We start from the raw sequence: 22,564 nt of genomic DNA, 5'->3' as shown, positions 1-22,564 counted from the left end.
TTAAGGTACTTGGTTTGAGTAAGTAACAATTCTCTAACTCTCTTTTCTATACTTTTCTTAGATATAATTCATATCTGATACCAAACGCTCCGCACAGGAAGTTATACTAAATCATGACTGAAACTTCTCTTGTAAAGGTTTATCAACTCAATGTAAAACATAATCAAATAATGAAGAGAAAAATAGCAAATCAGGTGTTTGAATTTTCCAAAACAACATGACAGAATTCACTAAGGAAAATGATTAATATTATTGTATGAAGTCTAGTCAATGAAATAGTATCTTCTACTATACTACGTAAAACCTGAGGAATCACCTCTATTAAACTTAACAATTATCCTGTTAATATTGTAATGAATAAAAATTTTCAGCCTTAAAATGTAGCAACACCAAAAGGAATAAAAAAATCTTTAAAACCTTTCAAATTATACAAAAAAGTTTTATACAATTAAAAACTGAAAATTTTTTGAAGATGACTATCCATATTCCTGGTACAAATCATAATCGCCACCAATTTTATTTTACTGGATATCTTATTTTACTTAACTTTGGTAAAAAAACAATTTGCAAAAATAGCACTCACAAATAAATTATACTACCATTTCTCATGGTCATTTTTTTCTTACTTATTGAGGTCTAATGATCATTTGTTTCAATTTCTAACAAGAGTAAACATTTGAATTGTAAGACTGTCATTGAGAATACTTACCCGCCCACAAAGCAGAGGATATAAAAGGCCAAATAAAATATTACAAAGGGTCCAAAGGTTATTAGAGAAAGGACAATGCCAAGGCTTCCCCATCCCCATATGGATAGACTGGTCTGAAATAAAGCAAAGAAAAAAAATTTTTTAACAAATGTCCATATACATTAGAAAAGAACCAACAAAACCGTTACATAGTTTCACATCTCTCCTTTTAAACATACACAGTTACTGTTTCAGTAATTGTTACATATTTATTTTTGAAAATGTTAACTACAATCTTAGAGATTTATCTCCAAGAAACAGTATACAAAATCTATATGCAGAAAGGGCTTTAAGTACATCAGCAACGATTTTTTAAAAACATAGTGACAATGAAATGCACAGCAAGCGATCATTACACAAATTGTTGAATGATATGCTGGAATAAGAAATGGTAAAAAAAAAAAAAAACGTATTTATAAAAATATTTATGTAGACTACAAAGTAGTACTTGCTTAGAATATTTCATTTTAAAACTAAGTTCCAACATAACTACAGTATAACAAGACATTTCTTATAAATTACAATTTTAAGGTAAGAAATCCACATCTCAATGAAAATTATTTCTTTTACTCAAATTGTGTGCAGTAATTTGTAAAATGATAATTGCAAACTTCCAACTTTCATTACTAAAATATACCATGAGCTCAAGAAACATCTCCAAAAATTCTGTCCTTAAAAATACACAAAAAAACCTTATTTTGTTTAGAATTATATTGTATTATTTATTTAAAATACTCCTTTTGTTGAAGGAAAACTGGATTTTAGCAATTTAAGTTATTATGAATAAATAAACATATTCAATTCACAAGTTCCTACATCCATTTGCCTTGTACTGTGAGGTCCACAAAGGAAGCATTTGTCCCATTCCTGCCATCAAGGAGCACAGAGAAGAATGTCTTATAGGAATGAAACAATTAGACACTGAACCAAAAGAAAATAATAGAAAGCATTATAACATGTTAAAGTGAACAAAATTAATGACCACAAAACTATGGAATAGACAATAAGTTCTATGGATTAAGAGAGAAAGGAGAGTTTTATTTATTCACTCATTTTCCAGTCATCAACTGTTTTCTATGTGCTATAAGCTCAAGGTGCTGGGGAAACCACAAGGAAAACAACATATCCCCATAAAGCTACATTCTAGTAAGGAGAGAAAGAGAGGCACACTTTGATAAATTTATGACCTTCTGTTAAGTTTACATTCCAGGGGAAAAAATAATAAATTTATATAGTTATATCAGATGGGGTAAGTGCTATGGAGAAAAATTAAATATATATGGTTACTATGTGCATATATATATATATGACTATATAAGAAGTTTTCAACTAGATGACATATGAACAAAAATCTTAGAATTTATTTAAGGAGAATTTATAATAATGAGTCTTCCTACCCCAAGTAATATTTTTCCATTTATTCATATTCTCTTTTATGTCACTCTGGGGAAGCTTTTTAAAATTTCTTCTTTTATTTAAGGCTGGTGCAATTTTTGTTCATTTGTATTTTTATTATCCTTTTTCCTATACTGGCCACTTTTTAACCAGAAGACAGAATGCCCCACTGATGAAGTTTCTGCTTTGTCCTCATGATCTCCTCCCTGAATCAGTTGGGGATACTGTTTCATCTACAGAACTGGTCTCTGACTTCTAAGAGCTGAAAGTAAGCAAGGGGATTTAGAATAAAATACAGAGCAGTCCAATCCCTCTGACAATACGTCAGCTGACCACCTGTGTACCTAGATCCATAATACAGTCCTGCCAGATGACCAACTATTTCTCAAGATTCCTTCAAAACCTTATCCACTGACTTCCCTGCAAAGAGTTCTCATAAACTCTCAGGGAAAGTGAAACCAGACTATGCCCCAGATATTTTATTCAAACTACTTTCTTGAATGAGGTCTGACCTAATATTTGCAATATTATTCTTTCTCTACAAAGTTAGATTTATGCTTGCTAGCCAGTTTTTCAAAGCTAAACAACGTAGATATATTTAGATATATTAAGAGGTCTTAAAAATGAAATCAAGCAGCTACCACTGTACATAAAGGAAGGGAGCATAATAAATGTAATATTTCTTCTCCTGTTTGAATCATACCTCTCACAATTAAAATAATTTTCAGAGAAGAATCACAATTAGTTAATATGGGGAAGATTATAAAATGCAGCAGTTAGTTAACATGGGGAGATGCTCAAATGTCTAAAATGCAAGTTTTCACAATCTTATTGCCTCTCATTTGAAAATGGTAGCAAAAATGATTAAACACAAATTTTTATTCATTCTTTCATTCATACTTGTCAATACCTACTACAATGTGCCAGGTACTAATGATTTAATGTGAACAAAACTGACATTACTATCTATTTTAAAAAAATTTACAAAAGATCCTTTAATTTTGAGAGGAATTTTTATTTTCTATAGACTAATAAAATTACACAGATTCAATTAAGTAAGTCAAGTGTTCATTTGCTTTGCAGTTAAATTTTTACAATAGTTAACTTCAAATTTTAAGCTGTTCATTGAATACCAGAATAGTGAATTGTACAAAACTAGAAAGTTTCATAGTGTTTACACACACACACACACACACATATAAAATTGGCTCATTATACGGTGAAATTAAGGAATACAATTGAACTTAAAGCCATATAAAAATTGAGGTCTAATTATTTCCTAAGATGATACAAGATGATAAAATTCAGGATCATTTGGGACCATATCAGAAACTTTCTACAAATTCAAACAGGTATTAATTACCTCAAGAGCTGACCTAACACAGAAGCCTAAAAATAGAAATAAATCTCTATTACAGCGATTTACATTAAAATAATACTTGATATATTATCATTTTCTTCTCTAAATACAATAATCAGTGCTAAAATGCTAGAACCACTGACCCACCAATGGGAATTGGAAGAAAGCTTCAAGATCATCTACTCCAGTACTTCTCAAACTTCAAGGATCTTAAATGCAGACTCTTAAAAACGCAGACTCAAAAAACTCTTAAGATGCTGATCCATTATGTCTGAGATTCTTTCATTTCCAACAAGTTAACAGAACTGTTTAGAACTTAAAACAACTATATGTTTATAATTCCCCTTAATCTCTAGGTCCACAAAACCTTATTCACAAACTCCAAAACCTAAAAAGTTTTGAGAACCAAAACTGTACAAAACATTCTACAAACTCCATTTCATTTATTTCCCTGAACAACTTACTTAAGTAATCCAGAAGTTAGGACAGCATAGTGCCCAAACAATATGGACTCTGGAGTCAGACTGAGTGCAAATCTTACCTTTACTCTTTATTAGATGGATAACCACTACACACCTTCATTTCCTCACCTATTTCATGTGTCTGTTGTGGGGAGTAAATAAATGCAATGTCTAGTGGTCACTCTCATTCTTAGTCTAGCAACAGAGAAATTAAGACACAGAGAAGCTTAAAAAAAAAAAAAAAACTGCCTGAGGTTATGCAAGCTAGTAAGTTAAGAGTGGGATTTGAGGGGCGCCTGGGTGGCTCAGTGGTTTAAGCCTCTGCCTTCTGCTCAGGTCCTGATCCCAGGGTCCTGGAATCGAGCCCCGAATCGGGCTCACTGCTCAGCAGGGAGCCTGCCTCCCCCACCCTCTCTGCCTGCCTCTCTGCCTACTTGTGATCTCTCTGTCAAATAAATAAATAAAATCTTAAAAAAAAAAAAGAGTGGGATTTGATCCTAGGCAAATCCCAACTCCTTATTAAACCTTAAAATTTGTCACTGACAACAACATTAAGGAAAAAAAAAAGCTGAAATCATTTTAAAATCAAATACTTTTCAGTTTTTTAATATGCTTCCCAAGAAATCAGTCAGAAAATGACTTGTAATGAATGTAATAAATCCCTGGCATGAATATGAAGTATGTAATTTTTATTATTAGACAATCATTTTAACCATCATATACCCTACATAAACAATGGAAAGAATTTCACTTTCAAAGGGTATCAATTTATTAGGATGTCCTGACACCTACATGTATCAGTTTGGCCTTGAGCATAGGGACACAGAGAAATAAAAAATGATCCCTGCTGCCAACATGCTTAAGAACCAAAAAAGGATAATATAAAGGATCATATATACCTTCTGACAAAAGAAACCAAGCTGAAATAATTTACCTTGTAATATTTTATGCCTATCAAGTCCTACTGACATTTATCTTACTTGACTCTCATCACCTATTTTTATGATAGGGAAGGTAGCATAATACGGTACTAAAAATAAAAAGTTAGAAAGTATAGGTTCCAGTTTGCCACTAACATTGTGTAACTTCTGCAATATCACTCATTGATCCAGAATTCCCATTGAGTAGGCTCTCAAGTCAGGTCTAGCTGTAGCAGATTGGTTAAGTAACTGTCCTCATAATGACACAACTATTTTTTTTTTTTTTTTGACACAGCTATTTTGATGCAAAGCCAGACTGAGAGTCTCCTGGCTGCAGGGGGAGAATGGAGCTAAGCGGAAACAGGTATTTTAGATGTCATAAAAACACATTGTCAGAGCTCCCACGAAATGAACATTGGACTCTGATGTCTCAACAGAATGGGTCAACCATACTCAAGAGTTATAATGACCTGGTGTATGTGAAAACATTATGTGGCATAAGGCAGCCAGACAGATAGGGCTAAGAATCTTCAAACCATTATTACTTCAGTGCCAACTTGGGTCACAGAAATCATATAAGTTAAAGAACAAAAATAAGCACTCAAAAGAAGAGTGGCCTACTACAACTATAAATTGTTTTCTTCCCACTTTATTCCACTTAAAATATGTTGGAAGTTCTGCCCCACGTAATTTCAATGGCATGTACTCCTGACATGGAACCTCTCATTCAACATTATATAATTTAACCAAAGCCTGGTACAAAGAAGCTGCTCACTAAAAATGGAAATATTTAATATATTAACCAGAGAAATGAAATGGAGGGAATGGAAAGACAAGGGAGGGGAGAAAAGGAGAGGACAGGGAAAGGGGATATTGCAAGACAAGGAAAAGGTCTAGAAAAGTGAAAAAGGAAAGGACCCTAATTTGAAGTGTTCCTCTACCCCACACCTTATGGCTTTAGGCAGAGTTATACCTTCCTTCCAGTACAACTGACACCAAATTCCCACCCAAAAACAACAACAACAACAACAAAAACCCAAAAACTGGACCTTGTTCTTCCATGAGACTGATGGACCAAAAAAAACGTTCTTTTGGCTGTCTCAACATATGCCAACAGCAACCCACATCCATTACTTCCTTAATGGATGGGGAGGAAGCCACAGAACGGCAGCCACACAGGGATCATCAGTACATTTGCTGGGGCAACTTGTCCCAAATCCCTCTTTACATACTCTAAGGACAAGGGAATAAATATCCTCTTCTACTCACTTCTATTTAAGATACCTAGCATGTTCTTGGGAGGATGATTAAAGACTAGTGTGATAGGGAGTTTTCAATTCAGTTATTGAGCCAGGAAAGATAAGAGAGCCTGTGGAAAGGGTAGATACCACAGTCAATGACCCTGGTTTCCAAGATGGCTAACCGCCCAGCTGGCAAAAATAACAGCCACTAGATACCTAAAGAGTCTCTCCTACCTCTCCCAACTGGGGGTGTATATTGTTAGTTCTTTGATAATAAACTCTTCTCCCTTACCAAAAGAAGTATTGTTATTGTTCAACTGTCATATATTCTGAAGAATGAATTATGTACACATATAGAGATGACCACCTGTACAAAAACCCTTCCCTTTTTATTAGAGCAGTAGTTATAAAAGGTCACAGACTGGGGCGTCTGCGTTAAAAAAATCTTTAAAAAAAAAAAGGTCACAGACTACTATTGAAGTACACACAATTAGGACTCTTAGCATCTAATGACAAATATAAGCTACAATAAATTAGTGTTTTTCAAACTAGATTCTATCAGTTGCAAAATACCTATACCCAGTTTGAAAACAATAGCAGGAACATTCAGAATTTGTATTTATTTATTCAGGATACAAACTAAGCTAGGCTGCCAACCTCCTTCTTATTCCCACAGCCCATACACTGGGAATCATTGAATTGGGGCTTGAAGGAACTACTACTGTATTGGGGGGCGGGGGGGAGGAAGATGGTATTTATTCAACATTTTCTCTTATACAGGAAAAATCATAAAAGTATCTAAAATGTGGATAGGACAGTATTGCAAAGAACAGTCCTGACAGGCTTCCAATAAATACGCAAAGCCTCAAATTGAAAAACTGCTTTATCAAGGTTTCCTGAATTTCTAATAAAAGGTCTAGTAGATACACAAGGCTGAATTAAATTAACCAAAAGAGCTTTTCAGAGACAACATATTTCTAGCTATACAAATTGTTTTGGAGTCTACATATATAATAAATAACTCAATAAATTAAAGATGTCTTTTAAATAATAAATAAGCCTCTACTCTCCATCAAAAAGAAAGAAAATAGATTCTTTTCCTAATGTTCCCATTTGAAATGGGAAAGTCCATTTTGGTTTATGAATGAGACTGATATATATGAAATGAAAGTCTATCTTTGCTTATGAATGATACTGATATATGTGTATATCTTTGTTTATGAATGAAACTGATATATATGTGTGTATATACATATACATATGACACATATATAAATGTTTTGTGTATATATATATATATATAAATATATGACACACAAAAAGGAAAAATATTCCCTTAAAAATAACTGATTAAAGCAAAAATTTTAAAGCTACCAAAGAGTAAGACACTTAAATTTCTAATTACATGCTATCAGAATCCATCAAGATATCAGAACAGAAATCTTGCATATTTTAAAAATTGCATTTTTTTGTATCAACATATTTACCCATAATTATTTTTAAAATTTAATTACATACTAGTAAAAGTATGTATAGCTATCATTCAGCTAAGAAAGGGACAGAATTATAAATATGCACACATTTGCTTATTTTTTTTACTGTAAGGATACAGGAAAGTTTTTAAAAAATATTTTATTTATTTATTAGACAGAGAGAGACAGCAAGAGAGGGAACACAAGCAGGGGGCATAGGAGAGAGAGAAGCAGGCTTCCCGCTGAGCAGGGAGCCCAGTGCAGGGCTGGATCCCAGGACTCTGGGATCACCACCTAATACGAAGGCAGATGCCCAACCCCTGAGCCATCCAGGTGCCCCTAGGGAAACTTTTTAAACTGATCAATGAGGAATGAAGAAAATGGGGGTAGAGGAGACAGGGATAAGAATTAGACATCTGAAAACACCTTGCTGTGTAGATCTGATTTTTGTGACACTATAAATATTTTACATATTAAAAGAATTTAAGGGGCGCCTGGGTGGCTCAGTTGGTTGGGCCACTGCCTTCCGCTCAGGTCTTGATCCTGGAGTCCCCGGAATGAGTCCCACATCAGGCTCCTACCTAACTCTGCAGGGAGTCTGCTTCTCCCTCTGACCTTCTCCCCTCTCATGCTCTCTCTGAAATAAATACATAAAATCTTCAAAAAAAAAAAAAAAAGAATTTAAAAAACATTCTCTAAAAATGAAAAGCAAAGTAAAACAAATCTAACTACTAAGAATGCGGAATAACCACACAAAGAAACTATTTTAAGTCATTTTAAAATATAGTAATTTAACTGTGGCTCATTAGTGGTATAAAAACAATCACAAAAAAAATAATATTACTTCTGTAAAAAATAATGTTGACAGTTCCACTGAAGTGAACCAGGGCTACTGGAGCAATGGCTGATTTCAAGGAAATGAGTTTAAAAATGGGCCTGCAGCAACTTGACATACCAGAAAGCTACTGAAGGCTACTGAAGATAAGTCAAAAGGACTCAGCAAACAACCTGAAAAGGCTGCAACTGTCTAAAGATGGAATCACTAAAAATAATAACTACAGTGGACTGGAGCATTTCAAATACTTGAATTCATGAAATCATGAAGATTTTTTATCTTTTTTAACCCTTTAAAGGGTGCAACTGTGTTTGAAGAGTGGTAGAGAATTAAGCATTTATCAGGTTAATTGGAAAGTTTATGAAAATTAAGTCTCTCTTTATGGAAATATTCCATATAATAAAGAAGAAATGATACAACTAGAACAGTACCATATTGCAATCCTTAATATGTCAGAGATCTAGCAGAGGAGGGAAGGAGGAAGGAAGGAAGAACAAATCAGACATTATACACCTCTTCAAACAAAAATATACACTAACATCTATGAAAGAGTCTTGGGTGGGAGGGGGGTGATGTGCGGAGGGGAGGGGAGGGAAGGGAAGTAATCAAACCTGAATCTGATTTTAAGAAATGCAGAAGACTGGGAAATGGTTACAATATACCAGGAAGATGAATTGTTACAATATACTAGGGAGATGAACGTAAAAAAAAAAAATATATATATATATGTATATATATATATAGAGAGAGAGAGAGAGAGAGAATGTGAGAAACACTAAAGGGCAAAAAATACCCAGTTCCTTCAACAAATGCAAGGCCAGGGAAAAACAGAGTAAGAAAAGCGGGACAAGGGAGGGAGAAGGAGAGTTTGGGGAAAACTACAGGTTACAACTACAGTATGTAGAGCTTATCCTACTTAATTTTCACAGAAATACAGTAGGAAAGGAGAAAGAGGGATGAAAAGAGAAAGGAGGAAAAGGGGACAAATTTATAGTTTTAAAAAAATATTTATTTATTTACTTACTTATTTATTTATCTGAGAGAAAGAGCAGGCACAAGTGGGAGGAGGGACCGAGGGAGAGGGGGAGGAGGGGCAGAAGGCACTCCCCACTAAGCAAGGAACCCGATGCGGGGCTCCATCCCAGGACCCTGGTATCATGATCCAAGCCTAAGACAGAAGCTTAACTGACTGAGCTACAACTGAGCTATGCAGGTGCCCCAAATTGGTAGTTCTTAATATTTTCTGGATACTTAATGACATTAAGTCATTGCTTATTTTTTTGCGGTAAAATAATATTATGATTATGTTTTAACAAAGAGAATCTTTATGTTTTACAGACACATAATGAATTATTTACAGATTAAATCATGTATCTAGAATATACGTCAAAAATAATTCTGCAAGTAGAGAGTGGGGAAAAGTAAAAAAGGATGTAGATGAAATACAAGTGGCCATGAGCTGATAAATGTCTAAGCTGTGCATGAGGAGAGGAAATTCATTATATTAATCTTTCTACTTTTAATGTTTGAAATGCTTAAAAAAAAAAAACCTGTTTAAATATATACAATAATCGGGACACCTGGGTGGCTTGGTTGGTTAAGCGTCTGCCTTAGGCTTGGGTCAAAATCCCAGGGTCCTGGGATGGGGAACCTCATCAGGCTCCCTGCTCAGCAGAGTCTGCTTCTCCCTCTGCCTGCCACTCCCCATTGGTGCTCACACACTCTCACTCTCTCTGACAAATAAACAAATAAAATCTCAAAAAAAAAAAAGCAACCAAGAGACAGGTTAAATAAAGTTAATGAGTTCTAATATCTTCCTTTGTGTGTGGTTATGTGCACATTTTATGTAAGAACTACTGTTCTTCAGAATTATTTTGGGGGGTTTCATATGATTCTATAACTATTAAAAAGCTATGTATTAGGTCTTAATCACACAAAAATGAGTCAGTTTCTGCCCTCAACATGCTCACAAACTAAATAAGTAAAATTACATGTAAGGATACATAAAAATGTCATAAATGTCACAATAAAAAGATTTAAAAGATTTACAAAATGTTTAGGAATGCAGAAAAGATAAAGCCTCCAGAGCTTATAAACATATTCAAACTCCTTTGAAAGTGTCTTCCATAACCAATTGTGCACTTAAGGAAATCAATCTCTTTTCTTTACAGTTACTCACTTTTTTCCATCAAAATGGTACTCTCCAAAACTGATTATAAACTTTATGTACTAAAGTCCTGGTAATTTCCAATAATAAAAACTCCAAGTGAACAAAGATTCACAAATGCTAAGACTATTCAAGAGTGTGTCACAGAGAAAGTACTGTTTGATTTAAAAGTAGGACAGAGAATATCATTTGTTTACTGAACTTAGCCCAATGCTCAAGGCTATTTATATTTTTACATCTGAATATATTTAAAGATTCCACTTATAAATGGCAACAAAGTAAGCTGTGAGGGATAAATGCATTATTTAAGAATTTCCAGGGCACCTGGGTGGCTCAGTTAGTTGAGTGACTGCCTTCAGCTCAGGTTATGGTCCTGGAGTCCTGGGATGGAGTCCCACATCGGGTTGCCTGCTCGGCGGGGAGTCTGCTTCTCCCACTGACCTCTCTCCTCTTATGCTCTCTCTTTCTCTCAAATAAATAAATAAAATCTTTTAAAAAAAAGATTTAAAAAATAAAATAAACAGAATTTCCAAAAAATCTACATGTAATCGAAGACATTCTTTTCAACAAATGGTACTGGGGAAAAAAAAAAAAAAACCATCCACATGCAAAAAAAGTGAATCTAAGACAACAGATCTTCAACTGTCATAAGAATTAAATCAAAATAGATTACAGACGAAAATAAAAGACAAAACTTTAATACTCCATAAAGATAACCCACCGAAGACAAACTATAAGACCTTGAGTAGAGTGATGCCTTTTTAGGTACAATACCGCTACAGAGCAAGAGAGGGTGAGTGAGGAAGGGAGAAGGGTCCTGGGAAAGCTCTTCTAATTTATTAAAAAAAAAAAAAAAAAAAAAAAAGCTACTGGGGTGCCTGGGTGGCTTAACTGGTTAAGCATCCAACTCTTGATTTTGGCTCAGGTCATGATCTCAGGGTTGTGAGATGGAACCCTGCATTGGGCCATCCATTAAATAAATAACTGATAAGTTGCACTTCATTAAAATTAAAAACTCCTACTCAAAGAAAGGCATTATCACAATAAGTAATAGATCAGCCACAGACTAGGAGAAAATATTTGCACAAGACACATCTGATAAAGGAGTTATTCAAAATATTCAAAGAACTCTTGAAACTCAAAGGTAAGAAAACAAACAATCGTAATTTAAAGATTTTAACAGACACCTCACCGAAGAAGATATACTGAGAGCAAATAATCATAGAAGATATTCCACATATGTCATTAGGGAGATGTAAATGAAAACCACAATGAAGGTGCCTAGGTGGCTCAGTTGGTTAAGCAACTGCCTTCAGGGGCACCTGGGTAGCTCAGTGGGTTCAAGTCTCTGCCTTCAGTTCAGGTCATGATCCCAGGGTCCTGGGATCGAGCCCCATATCGGGCTCTCTGCTCAGCAGGAAGCCTGCTTCCCCATCTCTCTGCCTGCCTCTCTGCCTACTTGTGATCTCTGTTTGTCAAATAAATTAATTAAATCTTAAAAAAAAAAAAAGGCAACTGCCTTTGGCTCAGGTCATGATCCCAGTGTCTTGGGATCGAGTCCTACGTTGGGCTCCCAGCTCCATGGAGAGTCTGGTTCTCCCTCTGATCTTCTCCCCTCTCATGCTCTCTCTCTCTCTCTCTCAAATAAATAAAGAAAATCTTAAAAAAAAAAAATTCATAGTGAGATACCACTACACACCTATTAGAATGGCCAATACCCAGAATACTGACAAGGATGTGGAACAACAGGAATTCTCTTACAATGCTGGTGTAAATAAGTAAAATGGCATTCTGGAAGACAATTCTGTAATTTCTTTTAAAACTAAATATACTCTTACCATATGATCCAGCAATCACTCTAACATTTACCCAAAGGGACTGAAAACATCTCCACACAAAAACCAGCACATAAATGTTTATAGGACTTTATTCAAAACTGCCTAAACTTAGAGGCAACTAAGATGGCCTAAAGTAGATGAGTGTATAAATAAACTATGGTACATCCAGACAATGGATTATTATTCAGCACTAAAAAGAAATGAGCTATCTAGCCATGAAAAGACATGGAGAACCCATCATGTGTCAATATAAGTTCAGCCTCGACAAAAAAAATCTACCATTTCTGTAGGTGATACAGAAGGGAGACTGCATATTTGGGAGAAGAGGATAAACAGAAAATCTCCGTATATTCCTCTAAATTTTGTGGTAATTGAAAACTGATCCCTAAAGTCTTTTAAAAACCACATACAGGGGCGCCTGGGTGGCTCAGTGGGTTAAAGCCTCTGCTTTCAGCTCAGGTCATGATCCTGGGGTCCTGGGATCGAGCCCCGCATCGGGCTCTCTGCTCAGCAGGGAGCCTGCTTCTTCCTCCCTCTCCGCCTGCCTCTCTGCCTCTGCTTTCAGCTCAGGTCATGATCCCGGGGTCCTGGGATCGAGCCCCGCATCGGGCTCTCTGCTCAGCAGGGAGCCTGCTTCTTCCTCCCTCTCCGCCTGCCTCTCTGCCTACTTGTGACCTCTGTCAAATAAATAAATAAAACATTTTTTTTTTAAACCACATACAAATAATCTCAAGTACAAAAAGACTTTACAAAGGGAGAAAATAATAACAAGTTGGCACCAGTCATGAACTATAATAAACTGACAGTCAACCTTACCAATGCCCAAAAGAATGCTAAATGTCAAGCAGCTCAAAATTCATTTACCTTTTAATAAAATGTAAAAAAAAAAAAAACCATAAAATTATTTTATATGGTATTAAAATTAACTGTTTAGAATCATTTCATGAATTTCATAATTTTTTAAATATAATTTTAATTGTAAAGTCTAATTTTTATGCAAGTGTACTTTATTTACAAGTAAAAGCTGTTGCTAAAACATGCATAGTCAAAACTCCCAACTTCTACTTTTAAGAATCCTTAGGCCTGGGCACCTGGGTGGCTCAGTGGGTTAAAGCCTCTGCCTTCAGCTCAGGTCATGATCCCAGGGACCTGGGATCGAGCTCCGCATCAGGCCCTCTGCTAGGCAGGGAGCCTGCTTCCCTTCCTCTCTCTGCTTCTCTCTGCCTATTTGTGATCTCTCTCTCTGTCAAATAAATAAATAAAATCTTTAAAAAAAAAAAAAAGAATCCTTAGGCCTCCCTCCCACAAAGAACAAACAGAAAAGCCAAAGGCCAGTTCCAATAAATCTCCAATTTTCTCATGGAATTAGTAGACTTCCTATAAAAATTCTTTACTTTGACTCAATAAAAATAAATAAATCAAGATTATACAGTAAGACCTAACAAATTACACTCAGTTAATTTAGTAAATCAGGTGTTCTGAACTTGAAACTGACAGAAACATTATTTATGTGGGTTGCGTTCTTGGGACAAAACAACAAAGCAGAGTAGGGGAGGGGTAGGGAGGGTGAGAAAGAAAGAGAAAGAAAGAGACAGTGAGAGAGGAGAGTGAGGGTGTTTTTTAATTCAGTACTTAAATATGCAGGATAAAATAATAAGAAAAATATGCTCCCTAACTGAACATGGTGCTCAGAATCAAGATCTCAGCAAATAAGGAACTGAAGGTACAAGAATTCACTGTCAGGGGCGCCTGGGTGGCTCAGTCGTTAAGCGTCTGCCTTCAGCTCAGGTGACGACCCAGCGTTCTGGGAAGGAGCCCCACATCAGGCTCCCTGCTCATGGGAAGCCTGCTTCTCCTTCTCCCCTTTCCCCCTATTGTAGTGCGTCTCTCACCATCTCTCTGTCTGTCAAAGAAATAAAATCTTAGAAAAAAAAAAAAAAAAAAGAATTCACTGTCAGGATACTTACGGCAGATTGTGTAAATCTCAGCCCATTTGACTTCACGACCCAATTATTACTCAATCTTCCAAACCAAGGGATTGAGCCTGTCTCTTTTGCCACTACTGTCTTCTGTGACTTCCACTCAAGTTTCCTTTCTCACCCTCATATGCAATAGAACTAAACACATCTCAAATATCTCAGTAGGTGATGCTGGTTGATCTTCTCCAGAAAGAATTTATGAGAAAGGGATAAAAAACTGGTGTGTTTTATTTGGCCAACATAGTATTTTTTTTTAATTCTGAGTAAATATTTAAAACATCACATACATATCACAGTTTCTGGCTTTTCTTAAAAAATGAAAACTTTGGGTGCCTGAGTGGCTCAGTGGGTTAAGTCTCTGCCTTTGGCTCAGGTCATGGTCTCAGGGTCCTATGATGGAGGCTGGCATTGGGCTCTCTGCTCAGCAGGGAGCCTGCTTCCCTGTCTCTCTCTGCCTGCCTCTCTGCCTACTTGTGATTCCTCTGTCAAATAAATAAATAAATAAATAATTTTTTTACATTATTATTTTTTTTTTTTAAAGAAAAATTTGGGGGTGCCTGGGTGGCTCAATTGATTAGATATCTGCCTCCAGCTCTGGTCAAGATCCTGGGGTCCTGGGATCCGCCCAGCAGCAGGCTCTCTGCTCAGTGGGGAGCCTGCTTTTCTCCTCCCTCTGCTGCTCCTCCTGCTTGTATTCTCTGGCACTCTCTCTCTGCCCAATAAATAAATAAAATCTTTTTTAAAATATGAAAAATCTGGAATCAGTGGAATCAGTCCTGCAAGGCAACAATGAGATAAAAGTGAATGGCAACAACCACCGTGAAAATCAGCCAGAAACAGGAGTTCAGTACTGCTACAGTACCTACAGTTGCTAAAAGATTTATTTGATTCTAAGTCGAAGATATAATTCATCATCATAACTTCACAGCTGTTTTAAAGATGCAAAATACTAGTCTACAACTATGTCACTATCAAAAGTGGGAAAAAAAAAGATAAACCAAGAGTAATGTGTTTTAAAAATAGCAGATAGCCTATTACTTACTTGAAGCAAAGGCATAAAGACATATATATATATATGATGCTTACTTCATGAAGGGATCTAAATTCACACACATGAGTTAGGCCTTTCTTTTATCCCTAGTTTAGTCTGACAACAAACACTTTAAAAAAGAATAAACTAACAGCCTCAGGAAGAATCCAATGGATGAAAAAGGGAAGGAAGAAAATTAAGAAAGCACAAATAGGGACTGCAATGAGGAATCTCTGAAATCTGTTTTTGTGGGTTTTTTTTTAAAGATTTTATTTATTTATTTATTTATTTATTTGACAGAGAGAGAGAGAGAGAGTGAGCGAGAGAGGGAACAGAAGCAGGGACAGTGGGTGAGGGAGAAGCAGGCTTCCCGCTAAGCGGAGAGCCTGATGCAGGGCTCCATTTCAGGACCCTGGAATCATGATCGGAGCTGAAGGCAGACGCTTAACGACTAGCTACGCAGGCACCCAAATCTCTGAAAGCTGTTAAAGTGGTTAATAATAAAAGGAAATAAAAGAGATTAAGGAAGGGATGCCTGGGTGGCTCAGGTCATGATCCCAGTGTCCTAGGATCGAGTCCCACCTGGGGCTCCTTGCTTGGCAGGGAGCCTGCTTCTCTCTATCTCTGCCTGCCACTCTGTCTGCCTATGCTCACTCTCTCTCTCTCTGACAAATAAATAAAATCTTTAATAAATAAATAAATAAGAGGTCAAGGAAAATTAATACCGCTTTGCAAGTATACCCTTGATTATCTTTGGTCGGGGGGGGGGGGGTCTTGAGTTTCTAAAACTTACACTGAAATGCATACTTAACACTTCTGTCGAAATTTCTCATGGGTAACTCAAATTAATCATGTCCAAAAATAAACTCATTACATACCCTAAGTATCTCCTATATTCCCCTACTTAAAAAGAACATCAGTGTCTATCCACTAACTGAAAAGATAAATCTCAAAGTTATCTTGAACTGTCCCCTCTTGGAACGATCACATCCAACTAATTATGTTTTATATCCTAAATATCTCTTGAGGCCTTCCCCTCTTCACCACTAAAGTCTTAGACAAAACCTTTATTATAGCCTACAAAACTACAATTCCTGCCTCCCCTCTATTCTATCCATCTTACTGCCAAAATGATCTTTGAAAAGATTCTGAAATACCTAGTTACCCCGAGTTATAACTTGTTCTCTTGTGTCTATCCTCTAGTATGGCTACCTTTCCTCTTCAGCAAGAATCTCTATCAAGTTTCCTTCAAGAACCAGCTCAAACTTATATATTCCATCAAGTAAGTCCTCTCAGCAGATAGAAAGTTCAGTCCTTGGGGGTGCCTGGGTTGCTCAGTCCTTAAGCAGCTGCCTTCGGCTCAGGTCATGATTCCAGTGACCTGGGATCACACCCTGCATCCAGCTCCCTGCTCAGCGGGAAGCCTGCTTCTCCCTCTCCTGTTTCCCCTGCTTGGGTTCCCTCTCTCGCTGTGTCTGTCAAATAAATAAATAAAATCTTAAAAAAAAAAAAAAAGAAAGAAAGAAAAGAAAGGTCAATCCTTGCATTCTCTGTCTCCACAGCACTATTTAAAATTCTACAGAGTTATTTATGTCTATCTGCCTTTTCTAGACTGGAAGCTTCCTTCATTAATTGATCAAACATTTACTGAAGGGACGCTTAGGTAGCTCAGGTGGTTATGCATCTGCCTTGGGCTCAGGTCATGATCCCAGGGTCCTGAGATCAAGCCCTGTGTCAGGCTCCCTGATCAGTGGAAGAGTCTGCTTCTCTCCTTCACTCTGCACTTTATCCACCCCCCCTCAACTTGTGCTCTCTCCCTCTCTCTTGCTCACGCTCTCTCAGATAAATACATAAAATCTTTAAAAGAAATTTTGCTGAGGTCTATCATATGCCCACCATGCTTAAAAGATAAGCATGGTTCAGGGCTTCAAGAAGCTCACTGTCTTGTGGAAGAGAATCACATATATATATAAATATACAACAATAAATAAAATGATAGGCATCCATCAGTTATTACAAGGCATTAAGAAGGAACATGTAATCTGACCCACCAAGAAGGGGAGAAAAGACAGCAAATTAGAGAAGTATCCCAGAAAAGTGATACCTAAGACCAGTCTCAGGGAGTAACAGGACATAGCCAGATGAAGAACAGAGAAACCGATAAAGAGAAGAAAACAGGAATAGACACTGAGGAAAGAAAACTACTTCCATGGGAAAGTCAGTGAAGGTCGTTTTTAAAAAGCAGATTGTGAGAAGCATATGGGATATACAAGTTTAAACTATCCTATCAACCACCTATACAAGTTGTAACAGGCAAACCTGGAGGCAGAAAAACCTAAGAAGGGCAATTATGTCATATTATCTAAAAGCCAGAACTAGGGCAAAGGTAGTAGGCATGGACAAAGTCTATAAACTGGAGAAGTATCTAGATGACTCAACCGATAGATATTATAATTAATGCATGGAGCATGAGAAAAAGCCATCATCATAGCTTTTTAAGCTTGAGTAATAAGTGACTGAACAAGCTCATCATCCCAAACAACACATGGGAGAACAAGGGTGGAAGACAGTGTGTTTATTGTTTTGTTTTGTGGAAGAAGCAGTCAAATTCACTAAGGGGCATGTTAAGGGTAATATACAAGATATCCATCCAGTGAAGGTAGCCAGCAAGCAACTGGATATAGTAATACAGTTATTTTCAAGGGATTACTCTGGCTAGAGATACAGAATTTGCAGTTACAGTCATCTTACAAAATGGAATAAATCAGATCAAGAAAAGTCAGCAAGTCAAGAATGACATACTGAAATATTTTAAGGGGCAGAAAAAGAAAAACAAAGTCCAGGAAGACAAATGAGAAGGCGTGCTTAGAAAGGTACAGAAAGAATCAGGAATAGGTGGAGTCCCAAAAGCTGTAAGAACAGTATCTCCCTAATAAAGATGGAATCATCAGTATCCAAAAGCTAGAGAATAGTTCAGTACCATAAAAACTAGTAAACGTCCAGGGGACGTGACAACTAGAAGGTAACTAATGATTTTACTGAGAATAAATCAATAAAGTAGTAGCACAGAACCCTACTGCAGTAGGTTTAGCAATGAATGGGAAGAGATTTGTAGGTATTTCAGACTCTAGGGAAAGATACAGTAAAAAGAGTTCAGGTGAGATAAATGTGACTCAATGAGCAGCAGACGACAGGATCAAAGGTACAAAGAGAGCCGAACCTCTATTTAATTGCAAGAGGGACAGCTGTTTCCAAAATTTAAAGTTTCTCTTAGGGCAGGGAATGTACCATGTTCAATGTCATCTCCCCACAACTAGCAAAATGCCTGGAATGTAATACAACTGAAAGAGTCTGTGATATGCATAACTACATGAATGAATTCAGGAGGAGATCCCTTTTGTAATATAATAAACAATCTGAAAAATAAAGGGTTGGGGGGGTAAAAAGAAATATCCCCTAAAAGTATGTATCTAGAAGTGAAAACTTAAGAAGAGTTATGACTTCAAAGATTATTTACAATTAATGAACTTTGCAATGCACATATGTATAGGGTATGATGTCCCATGCTAAGATCTGTTCAGTCTTTGTCATCCAAATATAAGACCTATTTAGGAGTTTATAAAACTAGTTTTTCTTTGAAATATAAAACCAGTCATTGTTACATCTGTAAAAGGCAGGTGTCATCTGCTTATCCTGTCCATCCACACCCCCAAGAATCAAACTATCCTATCTACTTCTCCCTCCCCCAAACTCACCCTGGTCTAGACAGGCATGTGTACACCTAACACAAAGGAAGCCAACTAACTTTAACAGACAATGTATACCTTGTGAGACCTGACTCCATCAATGATCTGAGCTAGGATCTCTCTCAGTAACTTGAAAAGGTACAAACTGTAGCCAACCAAAGGTGGGCAATGAACCTGAAAAAGAACACGTACATTCTGGGGCTGGGATGGCCATTTTAAGGGATAAGAAGTCAGTAAGCATGCATGGAAGCCAACTGAGAGAAAAACTCAAAATGACACAAATACATTTTGAAAAGCTGAGATGAGAGACTTTGTATTTACCTGTAAGAGAGAAAGTGGGAGGGAGGGAGAAAGAGGGCTGGAGAGAGGGAGGGAGGGAAGGAAGAGAGGAAGAGAAACAGAAAAGAGTTGAGACCTTAATCAGCTTTTTCCTTCCCATAGGACCAGTGGCGTTCCATTTTACTTCCCTAAATTCTCCTTTTTGAGGTAATGGAGGTATACTTCTGTTCCTTACAATCAAGATTCCCAACTGGAAAGTCCCAAATAAGATTACAAAAATGCCAGGAACACAAGAAGCCCTTTTTGTTTTTCTAAGTCACTAAATAGGTACTACACACTTTAACACAGAAGTAGTTAGGAATTCTGGCTTCTCTTCATAGCTCTGCTCTAAGACATCATGCAAATCTGGGCAATCAAAATGTCTCTCAACTTTTGTTTACTCACTTCAAAAACAGAACTGTATTACAGACCTCCGATACAAAAATGGCTTAAAAATTAACTTACAATGACTTTGTGAGGGGTGTGTTCATGTGGACACATACCACAAATTCAAAGATATATACACTTAGAGCACCCCTTTGAAAGTCTCTGGTGAATTTTTCTAACTATGAAAGATCTAAACTTGGGAGTATAAAATGGCCTTCTCCTAAGATCCCAGAAATCCATAAAGCAGCACCTAGCACAAACGTAGTAACTATGTCTAATTATGAAACTTCCTTTCAAGACAAGCAAGGTACTCACCTGATACACTGCTTTCCTTCCTGGACTTTGCTCACAAATGCCTGCCTACCATACCTTAAATGGTCTTCTGCGGGATTCCTTAAGAAAAGAGTACCATGCTCTAATTCAAATAAATGACCCCTACCATGTCAGACCACAGACAGCTAGACAGATTAGAAATCCACAGCTGGGTGGATTTCTACAGCTGGTTTAATGTTCTGTGACATGGCCTGGCAGGTAACTTAGCATGGCAACACAGATAAGTTAGAGAAAATGATAACTCTCATCTGACAAATAAGATCTTCTCTTGAGACTGTCAGTTGGTGCTAAGAGGGATAAAAGCAGTAGTAAAACAGTAACAAAGTCAACTGTCATAGCAAAGCACTAGCACAGGGATTAACAAAATAGGAGTCTAATGCTAGTGATGGTCACAAGATAACCAGGAAGCTAACCAGCCAGGGCAGCCATGTCTGTTCTATTGTGAAGCATGGATAGCTAATAAAGCTCTTATTTTATTGATTTCATCATGTATCTTTGTAATTCAATTCAATTCTTGTCACCTAAGGTAATTCCAGAATCCCTCTGTGCTTTGCATGTTAACAAAAAAATAAAATAAAATAAATAAAAGCCTAACATATCTAATACTTTTCATAAAGCTCAATAAGTGCATTCTGTGTACCTCTTAGTAGATCTCTAGCTTCTAAAACTAAAGCAATAATAGTAGTACTAATAACAACCACCACCACTACCTTCAGATTCTTTCCTCAAGGACTATAAATATAGGCTTATACTCTTATTTGGGGTAAGAAGTTTTCTCTGTTAACAGGAATACTCAGTTAAGTCTTCTTCCAGAGTTGACATTAGCTTAACTTTTTTTTTTCTTGAAAAAGAGAAAATTTACTGAGGACCATTTTATGATGATTAAAACCAAATAAAAAATGAAATAGTGGAAAAACTGACAGACTTCAATAAACAGAAGTCCAGCTAAATCAAAATCAGTCTTACCTCAAAAACTTAGATTTGATGACTATTTAACCTCTTTTAAGCATTTACTTAAAATTTACTAAAAAATCCATCTGCCAAGTAATACATGGCTCTGTTTTAATAATGACAAAGTGATGGGATGGTCCCAAATTTCTGAGATAAAAGAAAAAACAAACTGCCAAGTCCTGCCAATTGATCCCCAAAACACAAGTGGAATACACAGATATTTGACCTGCATTTCAGTCCATTAAAACCTAAAAATAACAAGTACTCAAGACTATTTGTGTTGTTATGTCTTCTGTTTTATTATTTTCATGTCGTTCTGATAAATAAATGATAATAAATAAATTGACATTTACTTTAGACTTCTAAAATCATTCTCATAGGTTCTAAGAACATAAATATTATAAGGGGAAAAAAATGAAGAAGTACAATTTCAACTCAGCTTGAATGAAAAGAACAAACCAAAATCAAATTCAATAAACCACTGGGGAAAAAAAGACAGATAAACTTGGTTTAAAATCTATTGCATAAGACATATCAAGTGAGAGCTCATGCCTTTAAAAACAACAACAACAAAAAAAAAAACTCATCTTTGGCTCATTTTCTTTTTCAAGCCACCATGATCCACCATAGTGGGGTAGAGGGGAAGCAAAGAACAAATAAACAGAACTAGGGGATAGGTAAAATGGTAAGGCCTGACATGAAACAGTTACCATATGATCAGGAATTTCACTTCTAGATATATACCCCCCAAAGGACTGAAAACTCAAATACATGCACATACATTTTCATAGTGCCATTATTCATAAAAGCCAAAAGATGGAAGTGGCCCAAATATCCATCAACAAATGAAAGGATAAACAAATTATGGTATCCACATGCAATACAATAGTATTCTGCCTTAAGAAAGGAATGAGGTACTGCTACATGCTACAACATGGGTACACTGTGCTAAATGAAAGAAGCCAGACATACAAGGTCAAATATTGTATGATTCCATTTATATGAAATATCCAAAATAGAGAAATCCATAGAGACAGAATATAGAATGACAGATGCCAACCTCTGGGAAGTGAGGGAACAGGAAGAAAATGGGGAGCAACTATAATGAATACAGTCTTCTTTTTGAGGTGATGAAAATGTTTTGGAACTAGACAGAGGTGGTGGTTGCACAAGATTGTGATTGTACTAAATGCCAATGGACTGTTCACTTTAAAAATGGTTAACCTGTTATGTCAATTTCAATTTCACCTCAATTTTTTTAAAACTTAAAAAAAAACCTGGGTCAGTTGTTAGAAGATACAATTTCTAGACCCGGGTTCTAGACCAGCTACTTATAGCTGACCTCTCTGAGCCTCAATTTCTTCATCTGTAAACAGGCTGGAA

The 22,564-nt window shown here is 36.3% G+C and overlaps 1 protein-coding gene across 2 annotated transcripts in view; it reads right to left on the bottom strand.

The window, feature by feature from the left end:
* The window catches only part of SNX13 (sorting nexin 13), a 131,633-nt gene that overhangs the window by 84,571 nt on the left and 24,498 nt on the right, over window positions 1-22,564 (bottom strand). For both annotated transcript variants that reach the window (XM_082693002.1, XM_082693003.1), the window contains exon 2: window positions 710-822. In XM_082693002.1, coding sequence (XP_082549128.1) covers window positions 710-822 — 113 coding nt within the window. The remainder of the gene's footprint in view (window positions 1-709; window positions 823-22,564) is intronic.

This window comes from Mustela nivalis (genome assembly GCF_964662115.1).
Source record: "Mustela nivalis genome assembly, chromosome: 12".
NCBI lineage: Eukaryota > Metazoa > Chordata > Mammalia > Carnivora > Mustelidae > Mustela > Mustela nivalis.
Note: the sequence above shows the minus strand (reverse complement) of the source record. Positions and strands in the feature narration are given on the sequence as shown.